The following is a 15825-nucleotide window of genomic DNA, read 5'->3' on the forward strand; positions in this document are numbered from 1 at the left end:
AGTAGAAAATCAGACTAATGGAAAAAAATAACGGAAACAAAAAAAATGTAGGATACTTAATACACTGAGCTCCAGCCCTCTTTTACGGTTTAAGTAGGTCTTTACTCTCTATGCTTCAGGTTCTGTCAAAGAAAGCTAAAACCTCTTGCTTCTGCACTTTCTGATGTTTCTTGATTATTTTATTCTTAAAATCTTGATGCTGGCACTGCCCTCTGTGTCCCTGTTTGTATGGGGCTAGCACTTTCAGACTCCGCTTTCATGTCACTGAAGTGCAAATAATGAATGAAAACATACAAAAATGACTGGAAATGCTCAGAATCTTTGGCAGATTCATAATTTTAAATGGAAAACATGGAAATACTAACCACATGGTCTCTTACTGTTGATGGTCTGTGCTTATGATAACTATTGACAGGTCCTGGCTGTTTTATTGATGTGCCCATGGAGGTCACTTGTGTTCGTGACAAGGGTGCTGTGGTCGAGGGGCAGCATCCGGCTGTGGCACTCCGCTGGCTGCCATCCCTCTACACCATTGCTGAGCCCTGACTCCTTCTGAACACTAAATACCTGGATCAGCAGTAATTTTTACACTCTAGAGGTAATACACTAACATTTTAGGCTGGTAATAAGGCAGTATGGTCTATTAGTCTGCTTCACTTCATTATGAATTCTGAACCAAATTGTTACTGAGTAACCACCTGTCTTGTGCTATCAGGTGGAGTCTAGAGCATGCACCGCTTATTTCCATGGCAGCATTTTGTAAACAGAATAGGAGTAATTGAAAGCAATTGTGCAGGTGCTATTACAGAAAAGAATATCTGACAGGATTTTTCACAGAAGATTACCAGGAGCATTTCAGTATATTTTCTGCAGAACCCCTTAGTAAGTAAACAAAAAAAAAGAACTGTCTTTTACAGAGACTAACACAATGGAAAAATAATGACAAATATCAATCACATTGTTGCATTATACTGTCTATTTGACACCTACTGACTAATTTCTTTTGTTGCCTTTTTTTTTCCTAACCAAGCTCAACAAAACAGTAGCAAAATTGCTGTTCTTTCATTATTTCTCTCACAAAGACATTAGTAATGTACCAAAACCAGTATTCAGAAACTCCAGAGTTCATTAGTAGGACAGGGTTTGATTTCCAGCTGGTCAGAGCTGAGGATGGACTTGGCAGAAACATTAAAATATTCATCCTTTTCAACAATATATGAGTTATTGAAATATATATACATATTGTGAATATATATATATAAATATATGAGTATATATATACAGATATTTTTAAAATATAATTGCATACAGTTGCTCTGAGTACATAAGCATTTAATTAAAAGTACCCCTGTTTAAGGTATATAATTCGGTTTGAAAAATCTGTCTCAGATTGAAATGGAGTGTTTAGCTGTTTGCATTGCAAATCTATTTTCCTCTTCTGGTTACATTAATGTGTTTCCCTATATGTAAAAACAGTCTTCCCCAAATGAAATTTTGTATTCTTTGTCTTCATATTTTCACCTAGAGACTTTGAGATTGTTTAGATTTATTTTGCCTAGACATGTCTGTTATGAAAACCACTATTCTGAATGTGTAGTCAGTTTTATTATATTTTTCTATACAGTGTATCTGTATTAAAATCACCATCCGTGTTTCTGATTGTAGAAAACATGAAAATACAATAGATAGACAGGATATGAGAAATATCCAGAAAGGAAATGAACCTTACCCCAGAACCATAATTAAACAATATCAAAGCCCTGATCTGCATGTACCAACTGAAGAAATCCCAATTTAAATGTAATTCCCAGTCTGCTGAAACTGAAGCACAGTAAAGTGAATTAAAGTCTGTATTTCAAATATTAAACTAAATGTACCCATTTAATTTTAGTCAAGATCTTAATACTTTTCAATGACATTCTTACCGGGAATAATTTTTTCCCCAGATTTCTCCAGTGAAAATCAAGGATATGCGCCTCACTGATAAAAATTTTATCTATTTCTTAATGATAAAGAACATTCATTGTAAGTGAAACATCTAAAATAATGTTTTTATCCTAGGATTACTGCAGAAAGGAATCTAATATGATAGCCACTTTCTAATGCCATGGAATTATACATACGGTTTCTTTTTTTCTTCTTCTTTTTCTGTAACCATGTATTCCACATGGTTAAAGGTGTCCAAATTACACTCTCCAGGTGCAAAGTCAAGCAAACAGGTTCAATTTTTTTATAGACTTAGGCAAGTCAAGCCCACTACGGCTCCTCTTGGAATAATTCTACCCATACATTGATAGTCCCTAGTAATAATAATGATTATTTATTATTTCCTAATGCTGACATTTCCTAACCAAACCCAAAATATTTCTTACATTTTTGGATTCCAAGTAAAATTATTTCTATATTTATTTCTATTACAGGCCTATGATGGGTAGTTGTTTGCACTAAATTAAAAAGAAAATATTTAAGACATCTTACTAGTTGACTAAGTTATGAATTTGCAGAATACTCTTAGAGCTGCACGTACACTGCTGGGTTGAGGTGATCCAATGAGAATACACAAATGACACATTTTCTGGTTCATATGTTAATGGAAATATTGATTAATAAATATGAACCTACTGAAGCTTGAAGTTTATTTTATTTATTGACTTGTCATTAATATAAATATTTTATTCAAATGCAGCATGTAAGTCTTATCATACATTTTAAAATTCTTCTGTGGAGTAATAAGTGCAAAAGATACTGTGATTTTGTTATATATTTAAAATCTGGTTTGAGAGTCAGTAGATGATCTTAACAAATCATCTAATATTCAACAAATATACACAAAATTGCATAATCATTCCAAAGAAGCACACTGAACAAATGTTAAAACAATGTATAATTCCAGCAGATTAAAAACAAAGATATTGAGTATGTGTTTTGCATTTTCATCAAGGTGGATGTGCAAAAACATTGTTAACGGTAAAGAATCAACAAGATTAATTCTTGCAATGAAATAGTCTTGATCCACTTGAGCATCTCATTTGACCAATCTCAAATGATCCCAAAGCTGACACAGACAGAAAGATAAGCAACCTGAATTCATACCTCTAGTACTGGATAAAATGGCATCCACTTCAAAGTTTATGAATACCAAAATAATAGATAAAAGAGAAATTATATAGTCTTTCTGATGTCTCATGGAAGGCATTTTATGAATACTGTGAGCAAATTAAACATTAAACATTAAAATTTTCATGGATATACTTTGTACAAGTGAACTCTACAATGTGTATCAGCTAAGCATACCTTTAAATATATGCTGTGTTCTTTACTTTATCAAGTCAGTGTATTTAAAGGCATTTGCTAACATGACTTTATAAAACCAAGTCTGGTGCGAATTTCATTCCATTGATTTGTTAAGCTCCCTAAACAGACTGCAAAATAGATGACATTAAACCCAAACTGAAATTTTCCTGGTAACTAATCTCATGTGACTATGAACAATCCCTAAGATAACTATACACAGATAACCTTCCAATTTCATTAATCTCCCGGAGTTTTCAGTGTGTTGGGAATTCCAACACACTCTATTCCTGTGTTCTTCTTTCAGCTTGTACTTCCTTGGCTGTTATCCCATCTCCTCATTCTCCCTTTTTTCTACTTTGGGTGAGGAATACGTGGTAAATAAGAAATCCAAAACACCTGTGCTAGAAACTCAGAGCTTTCCTACTCTGTAATTATCTGGAATAAAAAGAGAAGATATAAAAGACGTGTTTATTGCTCTGAGATATCTTCAGTTTCACAGAGCTCTGTCATATTGTGATATATTTGTTTGCTTTTGTGCAGAAATGTCAGGCATACTCTGGAATCCTTCTTTACTGGTGAATATAAAATATTGTACAGATCCCAAAAATAACACAAATAACTGTCCATACGTACTGATTTATTGCAGAGCAGTTTTATGAAATGACCCTTAAACACTGTGTCCTACAGTTATTTGGACTCAGGACCTCATGGAGAGCACTGTTACTTCCTCCCTTGCCCGCAGCTCCAGCTTCACTGTTATGCCACAGTGAACACGCTAGGATTCATACAGAATACCAAGATGTGTGCTGCCCCAGAACAACAATTGTGTGACAGACTGTGCACCTGAGTAGATGCCAGTATAACCATCAGCTGTCAAAAGTCAAGTTACACAATTTATCCAAGTTCACTTGTCAATATTTATGAACTCAACCATGGCACCCATTATTTCTATTAGATTGCATCCTGCCTTTTCTACTGTAGAAACAGCTAACCACTCACCCCAGTTAAACTAACCTCAATGGTCTTAGAAGAAAGAATATTCAAAACAGATCAGATTAGCCTGAGTTGTGTGAGACCCACACACTGCACAGCTCCTATGATAAGAAAAAGAGTAATTGATGTCCACCCATCTATTGCATAGGTCACTGTACTACCTTAGCTTTACAATAATGCTCTCCATTCCACAGCTATAAAGCAAGAGATACCATGAGGCAAATTTATACTATAAATGCTATGGAGCAGGAACCATGTCTCAGTTTTTTTGGTTTTTTTTCAACAAAATGGCATCTTTGTCTTTACTGGAGCTCTGTTGGGAGTGTAGTAATGCAGTAATAATCATAGTAAAAATGTGCAATGAAAGCACTCTGATATAAATGTGAAGATGGAATATATTACTGATAAATGAACCATTATATATTTATATTTCTGCAGTAATCTAAATTGCAATTAAGATTCAGGCAGATTTTTTAGTGCAAAGAGAAATACAGATTCATCCCAAAGGCAAAAGTCTGAAGACTTAGGCCACAGGTATTACAAAATGAGAATATAAAATTTAAACAAAAGAGTAGTATGAATATTTTCAAAGAATTCCTAGTTAAATTCCTTGTTTTTTACAGTACAGTAGTAGCACCTAATTTGTTTTCATAAAGAGCAACCTATAAAAGAAATGTTTTTAAAACACACAGACACACACAGACACACACAGATATGAAAGAATATGCTGGATTAGGTTTATGCTCATTTTGATGAAGATGCTAATTTTATAGAGACTTTGTGCTGTAAGATTTAAAGGAAACTGGGAATTTTTAGTCTCCAGTCATAATTTATTCAGTGGTAAAACAAGGCGTTAAATCACCCATGTTTCTAACCATGAGGAATCAAGATTTCATTAAACCAAATGTTTGTCAGACATAAAAATGAAGTAGTTTTGAAGAGATTTGCAAAATACCTTTCTAACATTGTAATGCCCGCTCTTTTAATGTATATTTAAACAATTGCTTCATAGCTGCACAACAGATTTTGGGGGAAGAGTATAGAATGAGGAAGTAACAAATCACTGCTTTTTTATGTTTTGCCAGGTTCCTTTAAGCATTATTTTACTAAAATTAATTTTTTCTTTACTTTAAGCGCAAATAAGAGCTTCTAGCAGTTTAAGAGCAATGTATTCATGCTTATTGATACACAGGGATGTGTCATAGCAAAAAATTGAGAGGTGCAAACGATCTCAGGCTGTCTAATGAATAACTGGAGTAGAAAAAAACTTCTTCAATGACAAATCTGTGACACTGGGATTTAATCTAGTCACGAATCTTTAAATAACAAATCCCATTAAGAATTTTTAGAAGTAAATAAAATGAAGGAGAAGTAATTAGCCATGACACAAATGTTCTGAGAAAAATATCAAAGTTGCAGTGAAGATACTTAGTAGCCAGTATTTATCTTTTTGGTGCAACAATCTGACTCCTTCCTCAACAGTAGTAAAACTCTGAAGTACCCTAATCCAGTCATATCTGGGATTCTAGAATATTAAAAAAAAAAACCAAAAAGTTACCATTTCTTTATGACGTGATATTAAAAGAATATCAACATATACAGAAAAATATATACAAATTATCAACTATGCAAAAGCAAACATTTTATTAAAACTATTAATCACATTGGTTTTGTGAAGGAATAAAAATCTTCTGTCTTGAGATACATTTTTCCTTAAGCACTCCATGAACACATAAGCATAGACCATGCACCCTTTCTTACAAACTGGATTCTTCTAAAGAACACATAGGAGGCATTCAACTTAGATGAAAAGTCAGTGCAAAATGGGAACATGACATCAGTATTTAGGATTTGTTACAGGTGGCCACATGCTAAATGGAGGGGAAAGAGAACACAGCATTTCAGGATGCCATTTGAAAACACCCTAAGACATCTGGGCAGCAACACAATTCTGCTCTGCAAAATCATTTCAGTAAAGACCAAAGCTGGTGAACTCATTTAATATATATGACTGTGTTGCCAACACTACACCATGGTCAACACATAAATAGGCCTAAGTCACTAAGATTTTTGCATAAAAATACTAATATCTGCAAAATCATTATCTGCTGTCATGATAGAAAATATATACATATATATATATCCAGTCAAAACTGGAAAATTCTTTTCTGTGGTAAAGTTTATGAAAATGGTACTGAGAAACCACTTTTGCAAGTGCAATAGTGATGTTTATCTCAAATATGTCAACAGAAATTATTGTTCTTCAGTTGCTATCTGGAAAATGCATCTACCTTTAGAACTATTCTGCCCAAATTTTAGTGAAATGTGAATTTAGTAAAAAAAAGCGACAATGCAAAATCAGCCCTGTTGCCCTCAATGTCCACAAAAAATTTTAGTGGGTTTTTTCCCTCTGAGATCTTAGATTAGAACGAATTGAAGACATAGAATGAAATAGTTATAGCACCTTAACTAATTCTTGTGCTTAGTTCTTTTTTACTTTGTAAAAAATTAGGCAATGAAGGATGTAGTGCTTCTGTAGTAATCTTCAACTTCTTCAGGTGCCATACTACACTTGCTAATTCAAATGCATAGAGAAATAAATTAATGCTGGGGAATGTGTAGTATAAAACACATCCACAAAAAAATTCATCATTCTGCATCATTGCCACATTTAAAACTTAAGGGCAACAATAACTTTCTGCAGACTTAACATTTAACAAGATGGCGAAGGTTAGAGGCAGAACAAAAAGCAATTACATATAGCACATAAAAATTATATTTCAAATCAAGATATTTTTAATTATTTGTAACTTCATAGAAAATACATATTTTGCTATACTTTCATAGGCATTTAAAAATAAACTTCAGCGCACAAAGAAGATCTCTTTAGAGATCTGTGCAAATCAATATCTTAAAAATAATTTAAAAATTAATATATAGGAGAGAGTTCAGAAAGGAATAACTTTGAGTTACACCATTCTGAGGAAATATGGTAAAAGTTGATATTACAGAGGAATGGTGTTTCAGAATTTTTGCAAAAAAATACATTCCTCAGGTAACCAGAAACAGATATAAGCCATCTCCCTGGCCTTCTTCAGAAAAAAAAGGTCCCTTACTTTCACCCACTTTTATCCAGAGTTTTGAGATCCATAATTTCTGGATTTGGGATTTATGAAATTCTGAGTATACTATATGTTCCAGAAATGCACATGCTAATTTTCCCCGCAAATTATTCCTTTAACAACACTTCTACTAAAAAATCACTTTCCATTGTATTTACACACAAAGCCCAAGGCCACCAAGAAACTCCTATAAAAAAAGGTGCCTTAAGCTAACAGGAACTAGAAAAGATGAGCATAAAAATATGTTTTCACATGCAGCCATGGGTAAAAAGACATGCCACATTTAGCTATGGTTTCACTTCAAAATACATATATATTAAATATTACAGAATATTTCACTAGCAGTAATGATGCTGCAATCATGTCTGCAGCATCCCTCATGGTCAGAGTCAAAACTGTCAGCTGTAACAAGTTTTACTGCATTTTTTATTGTTTTCTTGACTTTCCCTGCATAACAGAAGTTAGGCAACTAACACGGTATTTGTAAGTTCTTTGGTGAATAAATGGCTACATTTTCTGATGTTTCTGGTATAGAACATAAAGAGTCACAAATTGCAAACCATCCTTTCTTTTCAGTGATAAAGCATTCATGAATGCTTTAATAGATGCTATAAAAACTAGTATTAGGGAACCCTAATGAATAAACTAACTCACTGTCAGGAAGAAACCCTCTGCCCAAACCAGACAATGTATGCAGTTATATGAAGCAGAGATCCAAAACTCCTGCAATCATTCTGAGAGCTCCAGGAATTGAATTTAGCCTCAAAGTTGAGTAAAATTCTGTAGGAGCAAGTGGAAATTGTAACAATGAGGTTTTAAAAGGAACCCTGAGTTTAAAAATATAATCTATGTGTCAGTTGACAGAAGCACTACAATGTTATTTGACATTTGGAAATGGCGCTGGCAATTCGAACAAATGTCGAGAAGTGCATGGCAGTACAGTGATATATACACTCAAATCAGTGGTTTCTCTGATTTTATATTCTACACAATCCCAGCATTTTCTGGGTTCCTGAAATCTACATTTGAGATAATAGATGTAATTAAAGCTATATTTTTCATGCCACATTTTCTACTAATTAGGAAAAATGGAAAAGCCAGCATATTAACCAGAAACAAAATAGTGTTTTGCAACATCACTTTTTATAAGAGAAAGTTGTTGAAAGGTCTGAGTAACTGTTTAAAATGGGCAGGAAAAAATTCAAGTGCAAATTAAGCACAGTCATCAAAAAACCCCAAACTTTTCTTCAGTATTGTATTAACTATGTATAAAACTTGATTTTACAAAAAAAGCCTTGAGAAAAAGCTAGAAAGGTCATTTTTTTGAAACTATTTGTCAGAAGTTCTGGGAAACAGTGAAATCTGTAAATAGAAACTGCAATAGTTGTCATTTAATGCTGCACATTGCAACAGAAATGGATTTAAAAGCATCACCGTGGGTCATGGTCTATAATCTCTATATCCTTGAACTGTACAAGCCAACACCACTTGAATTCCTGGGGATATATGGCACTAATGACTAATCTTAGTGTGTTGTTGGCACTTGCCATAATTTAGCATACTTTTAACAAAGACTCACACTCATAATGGAATAAGAGTATTTCAAAAGCTGTGGAACAAAAGTGGTTATCTTGTCAGTATTTTCATTATTAAAGTTAATTTCCATTAAGATCATAAATGACAAAACTGGGAGGGAAAATTAACATCCCACTTCTCTCACAAATGAGACTCATTCTTCTCAAATTAATGTGTAAAAAAGAAGCCAGTTAGCAGAACGTTGTTCGACTTCGAAAATGTTCAGATACTCACTGAAAAAGATCACATTTGCCCAGAAGAATGTGCACAGACAGACAGTATGGTCCACTAAGCTTTGTTACTGGATATACCACTTGCAGCTTGTCTAATTGCTAGCTGCAAATTATAACCCTCAGTGACAAAACTATTTGGACAAACCATGGGTTATGTGGAAGAAGACGAAAAACAACATCATTTTAAAAGCACCTGAGGGGTAAGAAAATGTAGCTATGTTTTACAGTAATTTTAACTAAAAACAGATGGTAAATTTCTCAGAAAATTGTTAATGCTATCTTCTATTCATCTTAGCTACAATAGACATAATAAATAGGGCATCTACCAGTTGTGAATGGCTTCCACTGTAAGCAGAAATGAAAAAAAAAACAGTAATTTTGGGTATATCATGTGATAACTGCGGATGAAAAGCAAATATTACAAGCATGACCATGGAATTTAATTACTGTAGGCAGTTATCTTGCCCTTGTCTGGATGAAAACTCACTAACATTTTGCTGCTGTGTATAACGGTCCCTTCCACTGCCACTAAGCTGCTGCAGCAAAATAAAATAAATAGTGAAATAAATTTTCCTCTAGTAAAACATATATTTAAAGAATTTTCGATCCACTCTCTAATAAATTATAAACTTTAATAAAGTATAAGCCCATAAGACCAAAGCCCTTCTCTATCACCCTTGTGTAATTGCATATAAATATTAGCTACATAAGCTAAGTTTGCCCAACAGGTCCAACTGTCCATCTCACTTGCCCCTGGAGTTTCAAGTCAAATGTGTTACTATTGCCTGTCAAATATTAAGTGCTTTGTAAGATTGTGTTATCAACTAGAGCTGAAATCAGCTTTACCAGTTACAGATGTTTTCACTCTCTTTTTTATTATATATGTAATATGCTATGAAGACTGTAAAATGAGAGCTTATTTACCATCTAATGGTGGAAAGCTATAGTTGTTCTTTCTCAATTTTTGTTTTTTTTATGTATCTCCAATTAGTACTCACAAATGTCTGCAATCTCTCACTGTTGCTCTGTGTCAGAGCCACAGCCACAAGTTTTCAGAGAAAGGTGCAATCTTAACATATACATTTCTACCATTTTTTATCTGATACTTGTCATATATCTAAACATAATTTGTTTAATTAGAGAATTAATTTACTGTGATCATTTTATGTTTAGATATAGATCTGAATATAGTACACTCTTAGAACAGGTATGAGAAAATTGATATGAAAGAAAATATTAATTTTACTGGGAGAACAGACACTGAGACAGGAATGAAGAAACTACTGAAAAACATATTCGATACTCTCAGAAACTTTGACCATTTATTTTCATATATAGTACAATACATTTTTAAAGCGCTTTATTGCCTGCTTATTCACAGTGGAAACTAGCATAAAACCAGACTTATACACTGCAGCGCTCTAATTAATTTAGTCTTATTCAAATAAGTGCGTGAAAATTATCTGAACTCTTGTTCAAATGCATTAACTGTTTGAAAACTCATTCTCTTCCACATCTCTTCCCATTTCACTCTTTTTTCATTATTATTAAAATGAATTTCCATTTTTCAGCTTTAACAGTTCCTCAAAGGAAATTGGAATAATAATATTCAGATTGTGTTAATGCTCATGTTATGCTTGACTGATTCAGTGTCCTCCTAAATGTTTTTACTATCATGTAGACACAAACTTTGTAAATTTCTCAGGATTTGGGGCAAGAAAATCTAGGGAAGTCCTATTTCAGTTTAATTTATTTGTGTACGCTTTTATTCCTGACTGTCAAAAAGTTTCACTACATTTTTAAAACTACAAATAGCAAGGCAATGCTCTAAAACCTGGTCCGATGCCCAGTGAAGTGAATTTGGATTTAACTGAATAATGAACAGGAGGGATTAGAGGAGTGCAATGCATCTCAGTTGGCTTGACTGACCAAAAGGACTGCTTTCTATTTAATAAGCATTAGTGTAAAAACCAGATTACACAACACAGTGTAACTATATAATTTGAACCCAAGTTTTCTGGACGTTATGGAATGGGAGGTTTAAAGAGGGATCTTATTTTTGAACAGATAAAGTGCACTTACTTCACAGACCAAAGGGATGAATCAAAATATCATGTTAGTAGGTTCATAGTTTATCAGATTTATAAAAAAGAAGTGCTAATATCTTAATTGAAGATCTTATTTTTAAGAAATTACTTTAAGGAAGTACCTTTTCTAGCTTAAACTGAGAAAAAATACTTTAGGGGTCTCTATTCTACATTATCACACACTATTCTGAATTATAGGTAATCCACTTTTCAAGAATTTTTTGGTAGTACTTTAAGTTTGTCTGTGGCTGCTTTCAGTTTCTATCTTAAGCCTGAGTAAAATGACACTGGTAAATGGCCATAACCCAGAATAGTTTTAATCCAGTTTGCTTGTCTGACCTATTTTCAACAGTGTTAGAACATATCAGGTGGATTCAGAACACGATGGGAATAGTAAAGTCACCAACAGTCTCCGTTATTTATACTTTCTGGCCTCAGAATCATCTTTCTGGGGTGCGAAATTCCTTTCTATATGTGTGTACAGTTGTTTGTTCAATACAACTATGTGTTGCTGTTCACCCTTTCAAACAAAACAGAACAGTCTGCAAACAGGAAAAAAATCTCTTGTCCTAGTTCACAATAGTTATATGGCACCATAGTTCACCATGATAAACTGCAATTAAAAGGGAAGAGATAAACCTACATTTCAAGGTTATCAATAATCCTTCCTCCATCAATGTTAACATTTATATAATGAGTATGTATATGTGTGCATTTTACTTAACAACATGAAAATTCAGGTTATTGAATTGTTTGTAGTATCTGACATATTTGTTGCTTCACTCATTTTTCATGTCTGACAAGAAATTTGAGAATCTGACATTAGGTTTGGATTTTGGCTTGCTCAAAATGGAATAGAAGAAAGGAGTAAATCAGTAAACAGAAGGTTGTATTAATCTTGCAGCCACCTTAAACAAGCCTCTCTGAGAAGCTTACTCAGAATGAAATTGATCTTAGGTGTTTGGTTTTTTTTCTGACAGTTTTGAGAAAAGTGACAGGGAACACATGGGACAGATAATTAGAGAAATTTAACCTCAAAAGGGGAGAAAGTGTTTTATGTTACCTCCTGGTTAGCAGCAGCTAGTTCTTCTTCCAGTGCAGAGACTCTTTCTAAAGAAACCCTCAGTCGTTCCCTTACCTAGAAGAAAAATCAAAATATGTGCAGTAACGTAATTTCTATTAGTCTTTAAAGATTATATAATCTGCCATACTCACTACTGTATGTCCTGCCAGTCCATTTGCAGGCATGTGTGTTGTACCCTTTCATGAGACATACTGTGTAGTAAACATTTAAACCTAACTATAGGAAGAGTTAACCCATTAAAATAGGTGTCAAACTTTAAATGTCATATTACTGTTCCACAGTCTGCCTATAATTTTATGAAATACATAGCAAATGCAAATATTTTAAGACTATATTAGGCATAAAAATAAAACTTTCACAATCATCTTTTGCAAAGGATAAGGAAAAAACATTTGCAGGTGGTTTAAGTCCACTCCACAGAAGATAACTACTCTGTTAAGAGTAACTGAATGCAAAAAATTTGTTGCAAAAATAACTTGCAGCATTGCCTTCAGGCACACATACTATAGATTTTTTAATATCATCATGCATTTGTTTCAGTTTTGCAAAAAGTCATAAACAGTGTACACCCTCATAATCAGAAAAGTCTGCTTGTGTTTGCAGCAATTTCATAAATAACCTATTCTGTTCTAAGGATGTTTATGATCTACTAAATTGTTATTACTACTACAATTGTAATTATTACTCAACATTTATTATTAATAATTAATGATAACCTAATACCTCTGAAGACATATTTACTGCTGTTTGAGTGCTCTGGCTCAGGGTCAGCTCATGTAGCGAGAGACAACCTAAGCTGGCAACGTAGTTGCAGTCTCCCAGTATGATCAAAGGCAAATCAGACCTGAAGTGAACTCCAGTGCTGTGTGTAGGTGACTCTGACTGCCAAGGGACCAAAGGCAACTCCTCTCCTAAACTACATACCTTCACTAGGCACCTCACATTAAATGACTTTACAACCTGGCTAGTCAGTCAATGCTCAGGATATATTTCTATACATGTTCCACCTACACTGCAGCAATGCTGTTCCAGCTGCTGATCCAAGGATATTTAATGTTATTAGCAATGTTTGTAGGGTAAGGTAGCATACTCTATTAGACCAAAAGGTGTAGCTGGAAAACAAAGTAAAACAAAAATCAATCTTTCATGTACAATAGAACATTATAGATTTTCATGTACGTAAGAGTTGTTTTTACACCCTTGAAAAATACAGGAGATCCCTGGAAAGGTTGTAAATGTCCTAATGCTTTCATATTTTTTTCCAGTGATAACGTTTAGTCTAATAAATATTAACTTTCCTTACATATTTTATTTTCCATTACTACTGAGAGAAGTGAGATTTTCTAAACAGACTCACTATATTCCAAGATTGATTTAGACTTTATTAGATGAAAAGTACTTAGCAAAACTATAACATAGCGTGTTCACTAAATTTTAAAACTAACTAAATCTAAAGATGAAAGACATATGCAGGAAATGAACACTTAAAACTCTTCAGCGTTTCTAAGAGATGCAAATATAGTTGCTTATGAAGTACTTTGAGCCTTTTGCTCCTCTTTACATTCTTCAGCTTTATTAAAAAAGCCCCAAATTTGAGCATTTATTTCATGTATTAACATAAATTAGTGTATAGTTTTACTATACACTAAACAATATTGCTAGCCTTAACAGAACAGAATCATAAGTGATTTTCTCAAAGGAGCAAGAGAAAAGCAAACTGAAGAGTAGCAAGGTGTAAGAAATATTAAATTATCAAGATTAGGAGGAATCTTCAGTTTTTAGTCCCATTTCTGATTTATTAATTTCCCTCTGTTCCTTCAACACTATTGGACTGAAAATATCAACTGTTAATGTTTTCAAAGATGCATGTTGTAGCTTAAATGGACATTTCCTGTATCGTGTCTATCTAATCAATAGCTGAGCTGAAGTAACTGACTGCCTGTTCCTTGCTTGAAGTAAATGAAATTTAAGACATCCTGAAGTGCCAGTGACTGAGCAGTCTTGGAGAGGCAGTGGTAAGAGTGCAAATTGCTACAAATTTTCATGACTGTTTCGATTGTTTTCATATGTCAGTACAACGGAATACAGTGAAAAAATGCCACGGAACCCCAAATGCTTTTGCTATTTATTAAATTTTTGTACTTTTTTCATCAAAGGTGTATGCAAACACATTTAATCGTAAAGCTTGCTGTCCAAAATGAGCTACATAATTCCTGGAAAACATCCTCATTAGGCTGAAGATTTATGATAGTAACCTATGATCACAGTTATTTTATATAATTTATTTTTTTGTTATTCAATACTAATACACTTGGAATAGGTAAAATTAATGTGAAGTATTACATTTATTAATGTTAATGTATTAGTAACTTCCATCTAATTCTACTTTTCATAAAAGTGCTTCCCACCAAAGGTATAATGCATCCATTATTCTGGCTACAATTAAAAAATTTTAAATGTTTAAATAGCAGAAGTATTTCTTACTTCATTTGTCTTTCTTTTTTTCCCATTTTTTAGAATCATGTTCTGCTTGAAAAACTGTATTATTTCTCCAATTCTTCTACCAGCTTCTAAGATCTGCTTGATGATCTGTTTCCATATCCATGTAGATGAAAAGTCCAAGGCATTGTGAGTCCACCACCCGGTACTCATATCTTTCCTCCTACCATGCCCTCCACCTTTCCAGAGGTTTCCCTGATCCCTCTGCGGATCCCCAAACTCTCTTTCTGCACCCTGTTTCTCTTTCCACCACCATTTATGTCTTTCACTAGCTCTCCACTATTAAAACCCATGCCCCACCAGTGAAGGGTCTTCAGGAGGCCCAATTTCAACCTCCCTAACCACATTTGGAGCTTGTAGAAAACAATTTCTCAATGAAAATCTCAGCTTAGATGTAAAAAACACACAGAAAAATTACAGTCATCTTTCTGGCTTCAATCCTTTTATCTGCAAACGCTGCTAAGGGACAAGATGATTGAGAGAAAATTCGCAAAATGGCAGTTGTTAAAAACAAGAATGAAATATAATGAATTGGTAATTTTACTTGAAATTTTCCTAAGTCTTCTGAAATGTCAATGTATTCAAGCTTAAGTGTTTTATAAAGGATAATGTAATGTAATGTTTTAAAAAATACATCATAATTTGTCTAAAACTGGCATTCTCTTTGAATGGTGTTAGAAACTTGCAAGCCAACTAGGACACATTACTGAGGATGTCACAGATCCACAAGCAGCTGGAATCAGAAAAATTATCCTTAAACTTTATACACTGTGGCACTGTAAAACTGAATCCTAGTGGGTTTTATACAGACATTTTAAAGCCTATAAACAACACTCTCTATGTTATAACATCATTCTGATCTGAAAGAGAAATCTGCTCTGGTTTACAGCCCAGAAGCTGTAACTGTATTTCTCATTACAAATCTGTTTCTCAGCCAT

At 33.6% G+C, this 15825-nt stretch overlaps 1 protein-coding gene across 17 annotated transcripts in view; it reads right to left on the reverse strand.

Moving 5' to 3' along the window:
* The window catches only part of PPFIA2 (PTPRF interacting protein alpha 2), a 321853-nt gene that overhangs the window by 93062 nt on the left and 212966 nt on the right, over positions 1-15825 (reverse strand). For 15 of the 17 annotated variants that reach the window (XM_017804347.1, XM_017804348.1, XM_017804344.1 and 12 more), the window contains one exon: positions 12368-12442. The exons of the other annotated variants lie outside the window; for them this stretch is intronic. In XM_017804347.1, coding sequence (XP_017659836.1) covers positions 12368-12442 — 75 coding nt within the window. The remainder of the gene's footprint in view (positions 1-12367; positions 12443-15825) is intronic. 17 annotated transcript variants of the gene reach the window in all.

This window comes from Lepidothrix coronata, unplaced genomic scaffold (genome assembly GCF_001604755.1).
Source record: "Lepidothrix coronata isolate B3197 unplaced genomic scaffold, Lepidothrix_coronata-1.0 Scaffold9, whole genome shotgun sequence".
NCBI classification, from domain to species: Eukaryota; Metazoa; Chordata; class Aves; order Passeriformes; family Pipridae; genus Lepidothrix; species Lepidothrix coronata.